At 43.7% G+C, this 20,998-nt stretch overlaps 2 protein-coding genes across 2 annotated transcripts; both read right to left on the minus strand.

Moving 5' to 3' along the window:
* Positions 1–49: 49 nt before the first annotated feature.
* Positions 50–2,718, minus strand: LOC311317513 (protocadherin alpha-2-like; the record flags this gene model as incomplete). Its single annotated transcript, XM_084448588.1, has 2 exons — positions 50–70; positions 340–2,718. 2 exons carry the CDS (start codon positions 2,716–2,718, stop codon positions 50–52), a joined length of 2,400 nt encoding a protein of 799 aa, XP_084304714.1.
* Positions 2,719–17,895: 15,177 nt separating this feature from the next.
* Positions 17,896–20,385, minus strand: LOC311317514 (protocadherin alpha-8-like; the record flags this gene model as incomplete). Its single annotated transcript, XM_084448589.1, has 1 exon — positions 17,896–20,385. The coding sequence occupies one exon, from the start codon at positions 20,383–20,385 to the stop codon at positions 17,896–17,898; it is 2,490 nt and encodes an 829-aa protein (XP_084304715.1).
* Between the last annotated feature and the right edge of the window lie 613 nt (positions 20,386–20,998).

Raw genomic sequence — 20,998 nt, forward strand, 5'->3', positions numbered from 1 at the left:
AGGTACATGGAACATTAGTAGACAAAAGAGAGAGTGACAAGTGTCCAAATCATATCAGAGAAAGCTGCAGCTACAACATAAATACAAAAACATACTACATCAGAACTGACACCGGAGAAACTCCAAGCAAAAGGCAGACTAAGTCAGCACCATGGACAGCGTTAATCCACTGCCAGTCATACAAGGCTAAAGGCACTCACAGCAGAACAAAAAAACAAGTTAACCAGACTTCCACGATACTAAAAGACAATCACAATTAATGACAGTGTTAGGAACACTAATTTCGAATGATTTCGCGAATTTGATTCATAGGCCCAAATGTAGCCTATATTTACATACCTTTTCTTGGTTGGGTAATGTTTGTGTCCGGTTAAAAGTGTCTCCTCCGTTAATACTGATCAGCTCCCCGTCTACAGGCGGAAACGGTGCAGGGAACACCACTACGTCACTCTTCAGTGTGTCAGAGTTGAAACACACGTCATACTGCTGAGTAGATTTAGAGTAAGACCAGCTCCCGTCAGGGTGTGTGGTGATCATTGGAGGACTGTATCTGTCAAAACTGCCGTCTGTCCTGTGGCATTTTACAGCTATTAAACTGATGAGGCTCAGTAGAAAGATCACTGACACTGAGGCAATGGCGATCAGCAAATACAGGTTTAAATCAGAGAAGCTGTCCTCCTTCAAAGGCACATTTCTGAATTGAGTGTTGATTTCACCTGTGCTTTCAACCACCACTACATCAATAGACACAGTCGCTGACAGTGAGGGCTCTCCGTTATCAGACACCAACACCACCAACGGGTGAGTTTTCAGGTCATTGTCACTCATTCTCCTCTTAGTCCTTATTTCCCCGGTGCTGGTTCCGATTCTGAAGAGGTTGGTTCCCTTGGGCTCAGAGATGTGATAAGAAAGCAGCGCATTGTAGCCAGAGTCTGCGTCTACAGCCCTGATCTTGGCCACAAAGTAGCCCGCTTCAGCAGAATAGGGAATGTTCTCAGAGTTAACAGAGCCGTGCTCAGAATAGGGCGCCAGAATCCTGGGACTGTTGTCATTCTCATCCAGGATAAAAACGTTCACAGTCACGTTGCTGCTGAGTGGAGGAACCCCAGAGTCTGTGGCCTGAACTTTAACCTGGAAGGTTTTAATCTCCTCATAGTTAAAAGACTGCAGGCTGATTATATCTCCAGTCTCTGAGTTAACGTTTACTGCAGAAGCTATTGAGACGCTTTGAGAGGAGCTGTCAAATAATGAATAAGACATCCTGGCATTTTCATCCATATCTGGATCAAAAGCTGTCATTGTGTAGATGACAACACCTACTGGACTGTTCTCTTTCACATAAACATTGATCACGGGTTCTGAGAAGCGTGGCGCGTTGTCATTGACATCAGAAACGTTTACAGTAATAACGCTGGTGCTGGAGAGAGGCGGGGTCCCTTCATCTGTAGCTGTGATGGTGACATTATACTGAGAAACGCTCTCTCTGTCCAGAGGCCCGTCTACCACTAAAGAATAATCATTTTTATAATTAGATTTGAGCTTAAATGGTAGAGAACCAAGAAGTTTACACTTGGTGACGCCATTCCTCCCTCCATCGTTGTCTGTGACAGTGACTAAAGCGACCACCGTCTCTACATCAGCGTCCTCTTTCACTGGGCTCATGAGTGACGTCACCGATATTTCTGGAGCATTATCATTGACATCAATAACTTCAACTAAAATCTTAGAATAGCCACTGCGGGGTGAATGACCCTTGTCAGTCGCTTGGACGCGTAATTCATATGCTGCGTTTTCCTCGTGATCTAAATAGTCTTTTACAGTGATTGCGCCACTTTGTGAATCAATCGAAAATTTGTTAACATTATTAACATGTCCACGTTTCATGAAGTTATACATAATCTCTGCATTTGGACCCTCGTCTGAATCAGTAGCCTCTAGTTTTAAAATGGTCGTACCTACGGATGCATTTTCATTAACACGGACCTTATAAAGAGGTTGGCTGAACACCGGAGTATTATCATTAACATCTATAACGTTAACGATGATCTGTAACGTCCCTGTTCTAGGAGGTTTTCCTCCGTCTACAGCGGTCAGAGTTAGTTTGATAACAGACTGTTTCTCTCGGTCTAAAGCTTTCTGCAGCACTAACTCAGCAGACACGCTCTGCTCTCCTCCGCTCTGTACATCCAGGGAGAAATGTTCGTTCGGGCTCAGCTTGTAGCCGTTTACCGAATAAGAGCCGGTGTCTGCATCGTTAGCAATCGGTAAAGGATATCTATCTCCTGATGACGATGACTCTGAAATGTTAAATACATAATTTTGCTCGAGGAAAGACGGCGAATTATCATTGATATCCAAAACAGTCACCTCTATTCGGTGAACGTGCATAGGATCACTCAATGTGGCCTGTATCTTTAAGGAGCACTTTACCGTATTGGGACAAAGCTCCTCTCGGTCTATCCTCTCGTTTACGAAAATAATTCCTGTATTCGCGTTCGCATCAAAATATCTCTTATTATTTCCTGATACAATCCGAAGACTCCTGGATTCCAGTTCTTGAACGTTAAGGTTTAAATCCTTGGCGAGATTCCCCACGAACGTGCCTTTGTCCACCTCCTCCGATACGGAGTAGGATATCTGCGCTGTAGACCAGCCAGTTAAACAAAGAAGAGCGACGCACTGAATCCAAACACCTTCTCTTTGTTTTCGACCATCCATCGCTGATTTTTTCAAATATTCGATACCAAGGAAACGCATTAATCCATTTGCAATCCTAAATATTCCGCTATCGTCAGAGATCCCGTATACAGCCCCTCTCTCTCCACTTCATCGTGTGAGTGTTTCTAAGCACAAAGGCTCAGGACTAGTGACGTGTTTTTTTCATTCAGAGAGGTGGAGTCTCAGAATATGGGTGAGCAGACTGACTACTACGGTCTCCAGCGACACCATGTGAAATGATCATACTATAACATAGGCTACACGTTCATAACAAAATTAAATGACATGTGAACGAATACACAGACTAAACTGAAAGAGGCAGCACAATAACTGCAACACAATATTGTAGGCTCGAGACCTAAGTGATGATATAGGGATCTTCTTATCACAATGAAATAATACTGATTCACTGACGTCTAAGAGATGAAACTAAATTTGTCTCAAAGGTGAGAAGACAGAAATCTGCAAAGCTGAATGGGCACAAAAGGAAGAAGGCCTACACTTTCCCCATAGTCCTCAGAGACGAGACCTGACGACTTCAAACACAAACACAATTTATCTAAATTCATAACTTCTCAACAGGTTCAAAAAACTCTCTATTCAGCACCATGGAGAGCAACGCATGGACGCAATGACCGAATGATAAATAAACATATTATGGGCAGCAACTAAGACATCCTCTGTCTTGACATTCATGGACGTCTAAAAGCAGCCTACACTATCTCTAAAGTCACCAAAGACAAGACTTAATGACTTTGAAGCTAAACACAATTTATCTAAACTCATAACATCTCAACAGCTACCAATTAACCCTCTATTCAGCACCATGGAGAGCAATGACTGGACGCACTGACTGAAATGATAAAGAAGTATGACATATGGACAGCAACTAAGCCATCGTCTATCTTGACATTCTAGGTTGATATTAATTATTATACAACCTATAGTTCCGACCGAGCCTTGTGATTGGCGAAGACGCATTCGGAGCTGTGCCAATAACCACCGCACAGCAACGGGCAAATCACCGGTAGAGGTATCACTCCGTAAATGCTGTCAACTGCGTTAAGTAACGGTATGCAAAGGTATACCATGGTGAACTAGTTCGGATTGCGGAGGGCTGAAAGCAACGCAGTGTAGTGAAATTGAACACTACAAACCCATGGTTTAAAAAAAATATAGAAGTAAATAAATAAAGATAGTGCTGTTTAATGAAAGCTATAACACACTCGAGGTCGTGCTTAGGCTATTGGTTGTGGTTATTGGTCCTTCTGTGCTAGCTACGGCCGCAGCACAGCCATGTCAATAACCACAATACAGCACGACCTCAAATGTGTTATTATTACATCCTAACTAAGCCCGGTGAGAACAGGAGAAACAACAGCTGACCGAAAAACACCATAGAAGCAGACAATGATAATATAGAAACACGGTGCAAGATTGGTCTGTCAAATACTCAAACGTTATTTCAGGACCATGGAGAGCATTTGGATTACACGGCGTTATGGAAAATGCCCTAAGGAGCTCAGCAGACGACTTAAAATCTCTACGTATAGCATGTTCCTCTTACCTTATCTGTGTTGGGTAAAGTCTGGGTCCGGTTAAAAGTGTCTCCTCCGTTAATACTGATCAGCTCCCCGTCTACAGGTGGAAACGGTGCAGGGAACACCACTACGTCACTCTTCATTGTGTCAGAGTTGAAACACACGTCATACTGCTGAGTAGATTTAGAGTAAGACCAGCTCCCGTCAGGGTGTGTGGTGATCATTGGAGGACTGTATCTGTCAAAACTGCCGTCTGTCCTGTGGCATTTTACAGCTATTAAACTGATGAGGCTCAGTAGAAAGATCACTGACACTGAGGCAATGGCGATCAGCAAATACAGGTTTAAATCAGAGAAGCTGTCCTCCTTCAAAGGCACGTTTCTGAATTGAGTGTTGATTTCACCTGTGCTTTCAACCACCACTACATCAATAGACACAGTCGCTGACAGTGAGGGCTCTCCGTTATCAGACACCAACACCACCAACGGGTGAGTTTTCAGGTCATTGTCACTCATTCTCCTCTTAGTCCTTATTTCCCCGGTGCTGGTTCCGATTCTGAAGAGGTTGGTTCCCTTGGGCTCAGAGATGTGATAAGAAAGCAGCGCATTGTAGCCAGAGTCTGCGTCTACAGCCCTGATCTTGGCCACAAAGTAGCCCACTTCAGCAGAATAGGGAATGTTCTCAGAGTTAACAGAGCCGTGCTCAGAATAGGGCGCCAGAATCCCGGGACTGTTGTCATTCTCATCCAGGATAAAAACGTTCACAGTCACGTTGCTGCTGAGTGGAGGAACCCCAGAGTCTGTGGCCTGAACTTTGACCTGGAAGGTTTTAATCTCCTCGTAGTTAAAAGACTGCAGGCTGATTATATCTCCGGTCTCTGAGTTAACGTTTACTGCAGAAGCTATTGAGACGCTTTTAGAGGAGCTGTCAAATAATGAATAAGACATCCTGGCATTTTCATCCATATCTGGATCAAAAGCTGTCATTGTGTAGATGACAACACCTACTGGACTGTTCTCTTTTATATAAACATTGATCACGGGTTCTGAGAAGCGTGGCGCGTTGTCATTGACATCAGAAACATGTACAGTAATAACGCTGGTGCTGGAGAGAGGCGGGGTCCCTTCATCTGTAGCTGTGATGGTGACGTCATACTGAGAAACGCTCTCTCTGTCCAGAGGCCCGTCTACAACTAAAGAATAATCATTTTTATAATTAGATTTGAGCTTAAATGGTACAGAACCAAGAAGTTTACACTTGGTGACGCCATTCTTCCCTCCATCGTTGTCTGTGACAGTGACTAAAGCGACCACCGTCTCTACATCAGCGTCCTCTTTCACTGGGCTCATGAGTGACGTCACGGAGATTTCTGGAGCATTATCATTGATGTCAATAACTTCAATTAATACTTTTGAATAACCACTGCGAGGTGAAGAGCCCTGGTCAGTCGCTTGTATACGTAGTTCATATGCGGCATTTTCTTCATGATCTAAATTGGACTTCACAGTAATCACGCCATTTTGTGAATCAATGGAAAATTTGTCAGCAGAATTGACATTTCCGCGTTTCATGAAGCTATACGTAATCTCAGCGTGTGAGCCCTCGTCTAAATCTGTAGCCTCCAGCATTAAAACGGTCGTACCTATGGATACATTTTCATCAACACGGACCTTATAAAGCGGTTTGCTGAATGCCGGAGTATTATCATTCACATCTATGACGTTAACAATGATCTGTAACGTCCCTGTTCTGGGAGGTTTTCCTCCGTCTACAGCGGTCAGAGTTAGTTTGATAACAGACAGTTTCTCTCGGTCTAAAGCTTTCTGCAGCACTAACTCAGCAGACACGCTCTGCTCTCCTCCGCTCTGTACATCCAGGGAGAAATGTTCGTTCGGGCTCAGCTTGTAGCCGTTTACTGAATAAGAGCCGGTGTCTGCATCATTAGCAATCGGTAAAGGATATCTCTCTCCTGATGACGATGACTCTGAAATGTTAAATACATAATATTGCTCGAGGAAAGACGGCGAATTATCATTGATATCCAAAACAGTCACCTCTATTCGGTGAATGTGCATAGGATCACTCAATGTGGCCTGTATCTTTAAAGAGCACTTTACCGTATTGGGACAAAGCTCCTCTCGGTCTATCCTCTCGTTTACGAAAATAATTCCTGTTTTAGCGTTCGCATGAAAATATCTCTTATTATTTCCTGATACAATCCGAAGACTCCTGGATTCCAGTTCCTGAACGTTAAGGTTTAAATCCTTGGCGAGATTCCCCACGAACGTGCCTTTGTCCACCTCCTCCGATACAGAGTAGGATATCTGCGCTGCAGACCAGCCAGTTAAACAAAGAAGAGCGACGCATTGAATCCAAAAACCTTCTCTTTGTTTTCGACCATCCATCGCTGATTTTTTTCAAAGACTCGATACCAAGGAAACGCATTAATCCATTTGCAATACTAAATATTCCGCTATCGTCAGAGATCCCGTATACAGCCCCTATCTCTCCACTTCATCGTGTGAATGTGTCTCAGCACAAAAGGCTCGGGACTAGTGACGTGTTTTTTTCATTCAGAGAGGTGGAGTCTCAGAATATGGGTGAGCAGACTGACTACTGCGGTCTCCAGCGACACCATGTGAAATGATCATACTATAACATAGGCTACAAGTTCATAACAAAATGAAATGACGTGTGAAGGACAACACAATCTAAACTGTAAGTTCAGCACAATAACTGCAACACAATATTGCAGGCTCGAGACCTAAGTGATGATATATGGATCTTCTTATCACAGTGAAATAATACTGATTCACTGACTTCTAAGAGATGAAACTAAATGTGTCTCAAAAGTGAGAAGACAGAAATCTGCAAAGCTGAATGGGCACCAAAAGAAGAAGGCCTAAACTTTCCCCATAGTCCGCAGAGACGAGACCTGACGACTTCAAACACAAACACAATTTATCTAAATTCATAACTTCTCAACAGGTTCAAAAAACTCTCTATTCAGCACCATGGAGAGCAACGCATGGACGCACTGACTGAATGATAAATAATCATATTATGGGCAGCAAATGTCTGTCTTGACATTCAAATTTGATATTAGTTATTATACAACACCTAATTCCAACCGTGCATTGTGATTGGCCAAGACGCATTCGGAGCCGTGCCAATAATCACCTTATAGCAAGGGTTAAATCACCGGTAAAGGCACCACTCCATGAATGTTGGAAGCTACATTAAGTTGCCATAGCAACGGTATACAATGGAGAACAATTTCGGAATGGGGATGGCTGAAAGCAACGCAGTTTATAATTCAAGAAAGTGTAGTGCTGTTGTATAAAATCAACAACACACGAGAGGTAGTGCTTTATTGTGGTAACCGGCACGTCTGGCTGGCCACGGAGGAAGCACAGCCGTGCCAGCAGCCACAACAAAGCATCATAACTAAGCCCTGTGAAAACAGTAGACACAACGGCTGACCCAAAAACAAGCACAGAAGCTGTCAAATACTCAAATATTACTTCAGGACCATGGAGAGCATTTGGACTACACAGCATTATGGGAAATGCCCTAAGGAGCTCAACATGCGACTTAAAATATGTACTTATAGCATGTTCCTCTTACCTTCTCTGTGTTGGGTAAAGTCTGGGTCCGGTTAAAAGTGTCTCCTCCGTTAATACTGATCAGCTCCCCGTCTACAGGCGGAAACGGTGCAGGGAACACCACTACGTCACTCTTCAGTGTGTCAGAGTTGAAACACACGTCATACTGCTGAGTAGATTTAGAGTAAGACCAGCTCCCGTCAGGGTGTGTGGTGATCATTGGAGGACTGTATCTGTCAAAGCTGCCGTCTGTCCTGTGGCATTTTACAGCTATTAAACTGATGAGGCTCAGTAGAAAGATCACTGACACTGAGGCAATGGAGATCAGCAAATACAGGTTTAAATCAGAGAAGCTGTCCTCCTTCAAAGGCACGTTTCTGAATTGAGTGTTGATTTCACCTGTGCTTTCAACCACCACTACATCAATAGACACAGTCGCTGACAGTGAGGGCTCTCCGTTATCAGACACCAACACCACCAACGGGTGAGTTTTCAGGTCATTGTCACTCATTCTCCTCTTAGTCCTTATTTCCCCGGTGCTGGTTCCGATTCTGAAGAGGTTGGTTCCCTTGGGCTCAGAGATGTGATAAGAAAGCAGCGCATTGTAGCCAGAGTCTGCGTCTACAGCCCTGATCTTGGCCACAAAGTAGCCCGCTTCAGCAGAATAGGGAATGTTCTCAGAGTTAACGGAGCCGTGCTCAGAATAGGGCGCCAGAATCCCGGGACTGTTGTCATTCTCATCCAGGATAAAAACGTTCACAGTCACGTTGCTGCTGAGTGGAGGAACCCCAGAGTCTGTGGCCTGAACTTTAACCTGGAAGGTTTTAATCTCCTCATAGTTAAAAGACTGCAGGCTGATTAAATCTCCAGTCTCTGAGTTTATATTCACCATTGTAGACGATGGGAGTGAGTTACTGTTACTGTCCAGGAATGAGTAGCTCACCTGTCCATTTTCATTGACGTCATCATCTATAGCAGACAACGTTTTAATTATTGCACCTACTGGATTGTTCTCTTTCACATAAACATTTACAACAGATTCTGAGAAGCGTGGCGCGTTGTCATTGACATCAGAAACGTGTACAGTAATAACGCTGGTGCTGGAGAGAGGCGGGGTCCCTTCATCTGTAGCTGTGATGATGACATCATACTGAGAAACGCTCTCTCTGTCCAGAGGCCCGTCTACTACTAAAGAAAAATAGTTTTTGTAGTTTGTTTCCAATTTAAATGGGACGTTATTGGCTATAGTACACTTTACTTTACCGTTTTGGCCGCCATCTTTATCTAGGACTGACACCAGCGCTATAGCAGTGCCCAGCTTGGCGTCCTCCTTCACCGTGTCTAATAGTGACGTCACAGTGATCTCTGGGGCATTGTCGTTGAGGTCCAATACTTCTACCAGGACCTTACAGTGCGCTGCCATCGGGGGCTGGCCTTTGTCTGTAGCCTGAGCACGGATCTCAAAGGCTGGTTGATCCTCGAAATCAATATTGCCTTTAACCGTAATTATACCCGTATTTTGATCTATTTGAAATATGTCTAAAATGTGGTCCTGGTCTTTACTACGAAGGGAGTAGACAATGTCACTATTTGGGCCCTCATCAACATCCGTCGCATTAAGAGTGATCACTGTTGTGCCTGTAGGCATATTTTCGAAAATTCGAGTCTTATACAAAGGACTACTGAAAACAGGTGTGTTATCATTAATATCTAATACATTAATAATAATCTGCGATGTGCCAGTTCTCGACGGAGTTCCTCCGTCTACGGCGGTTAGAGTGAGGTGGATCACGGGCTGTTTCTCTCGGTCGAGGGTTTTTTGCAGCACTAACTCCGCAGACACACTATCACCACCTTTGTGCGCAGCGAGAGAGAAATATTCATTGTGACTAAGTTTATATGTACTGACAGTATTTTTTCCGACGTCTGCATCAGATGCCTCTGACAAAGCGAATTTAACTCCAGGTAACGTACTTTCAGCTATGTCCAGAGATTGTGATTTAGCGTTAAACAACGGAGCATTATCATTCACATCTAAGATAATCATATCTATACGGTATAGTTTCAGAGGATCATTTATAACGGCCTCCACACTAACAGCGCATTTAGGAGCCTTTCCACAAAGCTCCTCTCTGTCAATTCTCTCGTTCACATAGAGAACGCCCGTCTTTAGATTTACGTCGAAATACTTTCTCTTAGATCCAGTGACAATCTGAAACCTACGCGACTCCAAATCCTGGAGATTAAGGTTTAGATCCTTAGCGATATTTCCAACAGAAGTCCCCGGGTTTACCTCCTCTGAGACGGAGTAGGAGAGCTGTCCGGTCACCGCTTCCCAGCAACACTCCAGCAGCACCAGCGCCAAATACGTCACAATAGAGCTCCTTCTATTCCGTAAATACATAATTCCATCCAACGTCAGCCAAGCATAGCTCCAAAGAGAAAAATATTCCTCAAATATTCCCAAGTATTGCAGATAATATATCAAATCCTATCAAATTTCCACGGCATGAATTCTGATCGGTCTTCCGACCGTCCTCCCTCGTCCTGCGTCTCTTTGTAACAAAGCCCTGAGATAAATCCTCCCACCGTCTGAAAACTGGGAGGGACCTCCAGTTTCTAAAGAAACCTCTCAATGTTACGGTCTACAGTGTCACCTCGCGGTGATTTCAACATGAAACAAAGACAATGTACACTGCACTGTGAACTCCACAATGCGTTGGGTGTTTTACAAAGTGAATTCAAATACGTTAACTGATTTCAGAGCTACCATAAATGGGGACAAAATAGCAGATCAATGCACAATTTATGAGCAAAAATACAGAGAATCCAGGCGATCATCGTAAATGATGGCGAAGTAGGCCTATTTCAGCACCATGGACAGCAACTTTACTCTAACGCGGAAAAAGTCTAACCGACGTGCGTCAGACGGTTTGTTTAACATGAGTGAAAAAACGTAAGCACGCGAGATCAGTTTCGTCTCACGAGATTAGGAAAATTAAATGATTTAAAACAAGCATTTAAATAAGACCAAAAAAAAACAAAATGAGATAAAAATTTGTATAGACTTAAAATTGATGTTTGAAACACCAACACGCTTACCTTTTCTTGGTTGGGTAATGTTTGGGTCCGGTTAAAAGTGTCCCCTCCGTTAATACTGATCAGCTCCCCGTCTACAGGCGGGAACGGTGCAGGGAACACCACTACGTCACTCTTCAGTGTGTCAGAGTTGAAACACACGTCATACTGCTGAGTAGATTTAGAGTAAGACCAGCTCCCGTCAGGGTGTGTGGTGATCATTGGAGGACTGTATCTGTCAAAACTGCCATCTGTCCTGTGACATTTTACAGCTATTAAACTGATGAGGCTCAGTAGAAAGATCACTGACACTGAGGCAATGGCGATCAGCAAATACAGGTTTAAATCAGAGAAGCTGTCCTCCTTCAAAGGCACGTTTCTGAATTGAGTGTTGATTTCACCTGTGCTTTCAACCACCACTACATCAATAGACACAGTCGCTGACAGTGAGGGCTCTCCGTTATCAGACACCAACACCACCAACGGGTGAGTTTTTAGGTCATTGTCACTCATTCTCCTCTTAGTCCTTATTTCCCCGGTGCTGGTTCCGATTCTGAAGAGGTTGGTTCCCTTGGGCTCAGAGATGTGATAAGAAAGCAGCGCATTGTAGCCAGAGTCTGCGTCTACAGCCCTGATCTTGGCCACAAAGTAGCCCGCTTCAGCAGAATAGGGAATGTTCTCAGAGTTAACGGAGCCGTGCTCAGAATAGGGCGCCAGAATCCCGGGACTGTTGTCATTCTCATCCAGGATAAAAACGTTCACAGTCACGTTGCTGCTGAGTGGAGGAACCCCAGAGTCTGTGGCCTGAACTTTAACCTGGAAGGTTTTAATCTCCTCATAGTTAAAAGACTGCAGGCTGATTAAATCTCCGGTCTCTGAGTTAACGTTTACTGCAGAAGCTATTGAGATGCTTTTAGAGGAGCTGTCAAATAATGAATAAGACATCCTGGCATTTTCATCCATATCTGGATCAAAAGCTGTCATTGTGTAGATGACAACACCTACTGGACTGTTCTCTTTTATATAAACATTGATCACAGGTTCTGAGAAGCGTGGCGCGTTGTCATTGACATCAGAAACATGTACAGTAATAATGCTGGTGCTGGAGAGAGGCGGGGTCCCTTCATCTGTAGCTGTGATGATGACATCATACTGAGAAACACTCTCTCTGTCTAGAAGCCCGTCTACCACTAAAGAATAATCATTTTTATAATTAGATTTGAGCTTAAATGGAACAGAACCAAGAAGTTTACACTTGGTGACGCCATTCTTCCCTCCATCGTTGTCTGTGACAGTGACTAAAGCGACCACCGTCTCTACATCAGCGTCCTCTTTCACTGGGCTCATGAGTGACGTCACGGAGATTTCTGGAGCATTATCATTGACATCAATAACTTCAACTAAAATCTTAGAATAGCCACTGCGGGGTGAATGACCCTTGTCAGTCGCTTGGACGCGTAATTCATAGGCTGCGTTTTCCTCGTGATCTAAATAGTCTTTTACAGTGATTGCGCCACTTTGTGAATCAATCGAAAATGCATTAACATTATTCACATTTCCACGTTTCATGAAGTTATACATAATCTCTGCATTTGGACCCTCGTCTGCATCTGTAGCCTCCAGTTTTAAAATGGTCGTGCCTACAGATATATTTTCATTAACACGGACCTTATAAAGAGGTTGGCTGAACACCGGAGTATTATCATTAACATCTATGACGTTAACAATGATCTGTAACGTCCCTGTTCTGGGAGGTTTTCCTCCGTCTACAGCGGTCAGAGTTAGTTTGATAACAGACTGTTTCTCTCGGTCTAAAGCTTTCTGCAGCACTAACTCAGCAGACACGCTCTGCTCTCCCCCGCTCTGTACATCCAGGGAGAAATGCTCATTCGGGCTCAGCTTGTAGCTCTTTACCGAGTTACTGCCCGTGTCTGCGTCGTTTGCCATTGGAAGAGGATATCTCTCCCCAGGAAACGTTAACTCGGTTATATTTAGTGTGTGTACTTTTTCCAAAAAAGATGGTTCGTTATCATTTATATCTAAAACGTTCACCTCTATTCGGTGAACGTGCATAGGATCACTCAATGTGGCCTGTATCTTTAAAGAGCACTTTACCGTATTGGGACAAAGCTCCTCTCGGTCTATCCTCTCGTTAACGAAAATAATTCCTGTTTTCACATTCGCATCAAAATATCTCTTATAATTTCCTGATACAATCCGAAGACTCCTGTACTCCAGTTCTTGAACGTTAAGGTTTAAATCCTTGGCGAGATTCCCTACGAACGTGCCTTTGTCCACCTCCTCCGATACGGAGTAGGATATCTGCGCTGTAGACCAGCCAGTTAAACAAAGAAGAGCGACGCACTGAATCCAAACACCTTCTCTTTGTTTTCGACCATCCATCGCTGATTTTTTCAAATACTCGATACCAAGGAAACGCATTAATCCATTTGCAATCCGAAATATTCCGCTATCGTCAGAGATCCCGTATACAGCCCCTCTCTCTCCACTTCATCGTGAGTGTTTCTCAGCACAAAGGCTCGGGACTAGTGACGTGTTTTTTTTCATTCAGAGAGGTGGAGTCTCAGAATATGGGTGAGCAGACTGACTACTGCGGTCTCCAGCGACACCATGTGAAATGATCATACTATAACATAGGCTACACGTTCATAACAAAATTAAATGACATGTGAACGAATACACAGACTTAACTGAAAGAGGCAGCACAATAACTGCAACACACTATTGTAGGCTCGAGACCTAAGTGATGATATAGGGATCTTCTCATCACAATGAAATAATACTAATTCACTGACGTCTAAGAGATTAAACTAAATTTGTCTCAAAAGTGAGAAGACAGAAATCTGCAAAGCTGAATGGGCACAAAAGGAAGGAGGCCTACACTTTCCCCATAGTCCGCAGAGACGAGACCTGACGACTTCAAACACAAACACAATTTATCTAAATTCATAACTTCTCAACAGGTTCAAAAAACTCTCTATTCAGCACCATGGAGAGCAACGCATGGACGCAATGACCGAATGATAAATAAACATATTATGGGCAGCAACTAAGACATCGTCTGTCTTGACATTCATGGACGTCTAAAAGTAGCCTACACTATCTCTAAAGTCACCAAAGACAAGACTTAATGACTTTGAAGCTAAACACAATTTATCTAAACTCATAACATCTCAACAGTTACCAATTAACCCTTTATTCAGCACCATGGAGAGCAATGACTGGACGAACTGACTGAAATGATAAAGAAGTATGACATATGGACAGCAACTAAGCCATCGTCTATCTTGACATTCTAGGTTGATATTAATTATTATACAACCTATAGTTCCGACCGAGCATTGTGATTGGCGAAGACGCATCCGGAGCTGTGCCAATAACCACCGCACAGCAACGGGCAAATCACCGGTAGAGGTATCACTCCGTAATGCTGTCAACTGCGTTAAGTAACGGTATGCAAAGGTATACCATGGTGAACTAGTTCGGATTGCGGAGGGCTGAAAGCAACGCAGTGTAGTGAAATTGAACACTACAAACCCATGGTTTAAACAAATAAAATAAAATAAAAATAAAGATAGTGCTGTTTTATGAATGCAATAACACACTCGAGGTCGTGCTTAGGCTATTGGTTGTGGTTATTGGTACTTCTGTGCTAGCTACGGCCGCAGCACAGCCGTGCCAATAACCACAATACAGCACGACCTCAAATGTGTTATTATTACATCCTAACTAAGCCCGGTGAGAACAGGAGAAACAACAGCTGACCGAAAAACACCATAGAAGCAGACAATGATAATATAGAAACACGGTGCAAGATTGGTCTGTCAAATACTCAAACGTTATTTCAGGACCATGGACAGCATTTGGATTACACGGCGTTATGGAAAATGCCCTAAGGAGCTCAGCACACGACTTAAAATCTCTACTTATAGCATGTTCCTCTTACCTTATCTGTGTTGGGTAAAGTCTGGGTCCGGTTAAAAGTGTCTCCTCCGTTAATACTGATCAGCTCCGCGTCTACAGGTGGATACGGTGCAGGGAACACCACTACGTCGCTCTTCAGTGTGTCAGAGTTGAAACACACGTCATACTGCTGAGTAGATTTAGAGTAAGACCAGCTCCCGTCAGGGTGTGTGGTGATCATTGGAGGACTGTATCTGTCAAAGCTGCCGTCTGTCCTGTGGCATTTTACAGCTATTAAACTGATGAGGCTCAGTAGAAAGATCACTGACACTGAGGCAATGGAGATCAGCAAATACAGGTTTAAATCAGAGAAGCTGTCCTCCTTCAAAGGCACGTTTCTGAATTGAGTGTTGATTTCACCTGTGCTTTCAACCACCACTACATCAATAGACACAGTCGCTGACAGTGAGGGCTCTCCGTTATCAGACACCAACACCACCAACGGGTGAGTTTTCAGGTCATTGTCACTCATTCTCCTCTTAGTCCTTATTTCCCCGGTGCTGGTTCCGATTCTGAAGAGGTTGGTTCCCTTGGGCTCAGAGATGTGATAAGAAAGCAGCGCATTGTAGCCAGAGTCTGCGTCTACAGCCCTGATCTTGGCCACAAAGAAGCCCGCTTCAGCAGAATAGGGAATGTTCTCAGAGTTAACGGAGCCGTGCTCAGAATAGGGCGCCAGAATCCCGGGACTGTTGTCATTCTCATCCAGGATAAAAACGTTCACAGTCACATTGCTGCTGAGTGGAGGAACCCCAGAGTCTGTGGCCTGAACTTTAACCTGGAAGGTTTTAATCTCCTCATAGTTAAAAGACTGCAGACTGATTAAATCCCCAGTCTCTGAGTTTATATTCACCATTGTAGACGATGGGAGTGAGTTACTGTTACTGTCCAGGAATGAGTAGCTCACCTGTCCATTTTCATTGACATCATCATCTACAGCAGATAATGTTTTAATTATTACGCCTACTGGACTGTTCTCTTTTATATAAACATTGATCACGGGTTCTGAGAAGCGTGGCGCGTTGTCATTGACATCAGAAACGTGTACAGTAATAACGCTGGTGCTGGAGAGAGGCGGGGTCCCTTCATCTGTAGCTGTGATGGTGACATTATACTGAGAAACACTCTCTCTGTCTAGAGTCCCGTCTACAACTAAAGAATAGTAGTTTTTGTAGTTTGTTTCTAATTTAAAAGGTACCTTACTTGCCAAATCACACTTCACTTTCCCGTTTTTGCCGCCATCTTTATCTAGGACTGACACCAGCGCTATAGCAGTGCCCAGCTTGGCGTCCTCCTTCACGGTGTCTAATAGTGACGTCACAGTGATCTCTGGGGCATTGTCGTTGAGGTCCACTACTTCTACCAGGACCTTACAGTGCGCTGCCATCGGGGGCTGGCCTTTGTCTGTAGCCTGAGCACGGATCTCAAAGGCAGCGTTTTCCTCAAAGTCAATATTCCCTTTCACTATTAATAATCCCGTGTTAGGGTCAATTTGGAAAATCTCTAAAATATGGTCCTGATCTTTTGCATTCAATGTGTAGATAATATCGCTGTTAATTCCTTCATCTGCATCTGTCGCATTCAATGTTAATAATGTCGTCCCAATTGGAACATTTTCTAATATATGAGTCTTATACAGTGACTTTGTAAAGACTGGAATATTATCATTGATGTCTAAAATCTGGATTATGATTTGCGATGTGCCAGACCTCGACGGAGTCCCTCCGTCTAAAGCGGTCAAAATTAGTTGGATCACAGGCTGTTTTTCTCTGTCTAAAGCTTTCTGTAACACTAACTCGGCAGACACTCTCTCTCCTTTCTGTACGGCTAAGGAAAAATGTTCATTTGGACTAAGCGTGTAAGTGTTTACTCCGTTCTTGCCTACATCCGCGTCATAGGCCGACAACAGTGGGAATCTAGATCCAGGAAAGGTCGATTCTGCTATGTCAATACTTTGTGATTTAGCACTGAAGGACGGTGAATTGTCATTTACGTCTAATATATTAATTTCCAAACGGTAAAGCTTCAACGGATTATTGATAACGGCTTCTACACTAACTGTGCATTTAGTAGTCTTTGCGCACAGCTCCTCTCTGTCTATTCTCTCGTTCACATAGAGAACGCCCGTCTTTAGATTTACCTCGAAATACTTTCTCTTAGATCCAGTCACAATCTGAAACCTACGGGCCTCCAAATCCTGGAGATTAAGGTTTAGATCCTTAGCGATATTTCCAACAGAAGTCCCCGGGTTTACCTCCTCTGAGACGGAGTAGGAGAGCTGTCCGGTCACCGCTTCCCAGCAACACTCCAGCAGCACCAGCGACAAATACGTCACAATAGAGCTCCTTCTATTCCGTAAATACATAATTCCATCCAACGTCAGCCAAGCATAGATCCAAAAAGAATAATATTCGTCAAATATGCCCAAGTATTAGAGATAATATATCAAATCCTATCAAATTTCCACGGCATGAATTGTAATCGGTCTTCCGACCGTCCTCCCTCGTCCTGCGTCTCTTTGTAACAAAGCCCTGAGATAAATCCTCCCACCGTCTGAAAACTGGGAGGGACCTCCAGTTACTAAAGAAACCTCTCAATGCTACGGTCTACAGTGTCACCTCGCGGTGATTTCAACATAACACAGAAAATATGCGAACTCCACACTGGTCTGGGTGTTTTACAAAATGAATTCAAATAAGTTAACTGATCTCAGAGGCAACATGAATGGGGACAAAATAGCAGATCAATGCACAATTTATGAGCAAAAATGCAGAAAACTCAGGCGTTTATCCTAATTGACAGTACTGTATGCCTATTTCAGCACCATGGACAGCAACACCTTTTTACGCGGAAAAAGTCTAACCGACGTGCGTCAGACGGTTTGTTTCAGATGAGTGAAAAAGGGTAAGCACTCGAGATCAGTTTGGTCTCACGAGATTAGGAACATGCAATGATTTTAAACAGCTTCAAATTCAATAGTCGAATACAAAGCATTTAAATATGACCCCCGCCCACCCCCCAAAAATGAGATAAAATTCGTATAGACTTGAAATTGATGTTTGAAACACCAACACACTTACCTTATCTGTGTTGGGTAAAGTCTGCGTCCGGTTAAAAGTGTCTCCTCCGTTAATACTGATCAGCTCCCCGTCTACAGGTGGAAACGGTGCAGGGAACACCACTACGTCACTCTTCAGTGTGTCAGAGTTGAAACACACGTCATACTGCTGAGTAGATTTAGAGTAAGACCAGCTCCCGTCAGGGTGTGTGGTGATCATTGGAGGACTGTATCTGTCAAAGCTGCCGTCTGTCCTGTGGCATTTTACAGCTATTAAACTGATGAGGCTCAGTAGAAAGATCACTGACACTGAGGCAATGGCGATCAGCAAATACAGGTTTAAATCAGAGAAGCTGTCCTCCTTCAAAGGCACGTTTCTGAATTGAGTGTTGATTTCACCTGTGCTTTCAACCACCACTACATCAATAGACACAGTCGCTGACAGTGAGGGCTCTCCGTTATCAGACACCAACACCACCAACAGGTGAGTTTTCAGGTCATTGTCACTCATTCTCCTCTTAGTCCTTATTTCCCCGGTGCTGGTTCCGATTCTGAAGAGGTTGGTTCCCTTGGGCTCAGAGATGTGATAAGAAAGCAGCGCATTGTAGCCAGAGTCTGCGTCTACAGCCCTGATCTTGGCAACAAAGTAGCCCACTTCAGCAGAATAGGGAATGTTCTCAGAGTTAACGGAGCCGTGCTCAGAATAGGGCGCCAGAATCCCGGGACTGTTGTCATTCTCATCCAGGATAAAAACGTTCACAGTCACGTTGCTGCTGAGTGGAGGAACTCCAGAGTCTGAGGCCTGAACTTTAACCTGGAAGGTTTTAATCTCCTCATAGTTAAAAGACTGCAGACTGATTACATCCCCAGTCTCTGAGTTTATATTCACCATTGTAGACGATGGGAGTGAGTTACTGTTACTGTCCAGGAATGAGTAGCTCACCTGTCCATTTTCATTGACGTCATTATCTACAGCAGATAATGTTTTAATTATTACGCCTACTGGACTGTTCTCTTTTATATAAACATTGATCACGGGTTCTGAGAAGCGTGGCGCGTTGTCATTGACATCAGACACGTATACAGTAATAACGCTGGTGCTGGAGAGAGGCGGGGTCCCTTCATCTGTAGCTGTGATGGTGACATCATACTGAGAAACGCTCTCTCTGTCTAGAGGCCCGTCTACTACTAAAGAATAATAGTTTTTGTAGTTTGTTTCCAATTTAAATGGGACGTTATTGGCTATAGTACACTTTACTTTACCGTTTTGGCCGCCATCTTTATCTAGGACTGACACCAGCGCTATAGCAGTGCCCAGCTTGGCGTCCTCCTTCACCGTGTCTAATAGTGACGTCACAGTGATCACTGGGGCATTGTCGTTGAGGTCCACTACTTCTACCAGGACCTTACAGTGCGCTGCCATCGGGGGCTGGCCTTTGTCAGTAGCCTGCGCACGGATCTCGAATGCGGGGTTTTCCTCAAAGTCGATATTGCCCTTAACTATCAATACCCCTGTGAGTGGGTCAATTTCAAACACCTCTAGAATATAGTCTTGCTCTTTTGAATTTAGAGTATAGATTATTTCTTTGTTCGTTCCTTCATCTGCGTCTGTCGCATTTAGAGTTAATAATGTGGTTCCAATCTGCACATTTTCTACAACTCGAGTCTTATATAGTGACCTTTCAAACATGGGAGTGTTATCGTTATTATCCAAAACATTGACCATTATGTTCGATGTTCCAGACTTCGACGGAGTCCCTCCATCTACAGCAGTTAGCGTGAGCTGGATAACAGGCTGTTTCTCTCTGTCTAAGGCTTTCTGCAACACTAACTCTGCAGAAACACTCTCTTCTCCTTTGTGGATTGCTAAAGAGAAATGTTCATTAGGACTAAGCTTGTATGTGTTAACTCCATTCTTTCCTACATCGGCGTCGTAAGCTGATAGCAGAGGGAACCTCACTCCAGGCAATGTGCTCTCAGCAATGTCTATATTTTGTGATTTTGTAATAAAAGACGGGTTATGATCATTGACATCTAAAACGCTGATTTCTAAACGGTAAAGCTTTAATGGATCATTTATAACGGCCTCCACATCAACAGCGCATTTAGGAGCCTTCCCACAAAGCTCCTCTCTGTCTATTCTCTCGTTCACATAGAGAACACCCGTCTTTAGATTTACCTCGAAATACTTTCTTTTAGATCCAGTGACGATCTGAAAACTACGCGCCTCCAAATCCTGGACACTGAGGTTTAGATCCTTAGCGATATTTCCAACAGAAGTCCCCGGGTTTACCTCCTCTGAGACGGAGTAGGAGAGCTGTCCGGTCACCGCTTCCCAGCAACACTCCAGCAGCACCAGCGCCAAATACGTCACAATAGAGCTCCTTCTATTCCGTAAATACATAATTCCATCCAACGTGAGCCAAGCTTAGATCCAAATAGAAACAATATTCGTCAAGTATGCCCAAGTATTGCAGATAATATATCAAATCCTATCGAATTTCCACGGCATGAATTGTGATCGGTCTCCCGACCATCCTCCCTCGTCCTGCGTCTCTTTGTAACAAAGCCCTGAGATAAATCCTCCCACCGTCTGAAAACTGGGAGGGACCTCCAGTTTCTAAAGAAACATCTCAATGCTACGGTCTACAGTGTCACCTCGCGGTGATTTCAACATAAAACAAAGACAATGTACACTGCACTGGGAACTCCACAATGCGTTGGGTGTTTTACAAAGTGAATTCAAATATGTAAACTGATTTCAGAGCTAACATGAGTGGGGACAAAATAGCAGATCAATGCACAATTTATGAGCAAAAATACAGAAAATCCAGGCGATCATCGTAAATGATGGCGCTGTAGGCCTATTTCAGAACCATGGACAGCAACTTTACTCTAACGCGGAAAAAGTCTAACCGATGTGCGTCAGACGGTTTGTTTCAAATGAGTGAAAAAGCGTAAGCACGCGAGATCAGTTTGATCTCACGGGATTAGGAAAATTCAATGATTTAAAACAG

The sequence above is a fragment of the Borostomias antarcticus genome (assembly GCF_949987555.1).
Source record: "Borostomias antarcticus genome assembly, chromosome: 14".
In the NCBI taxonomy this organism is placed as follows: Eukaryota; Metazoa; Chordata; class Actinopteri; order Stomiiformes; family Stomiidae; genus Borostomias; species Borostomias antarcticus.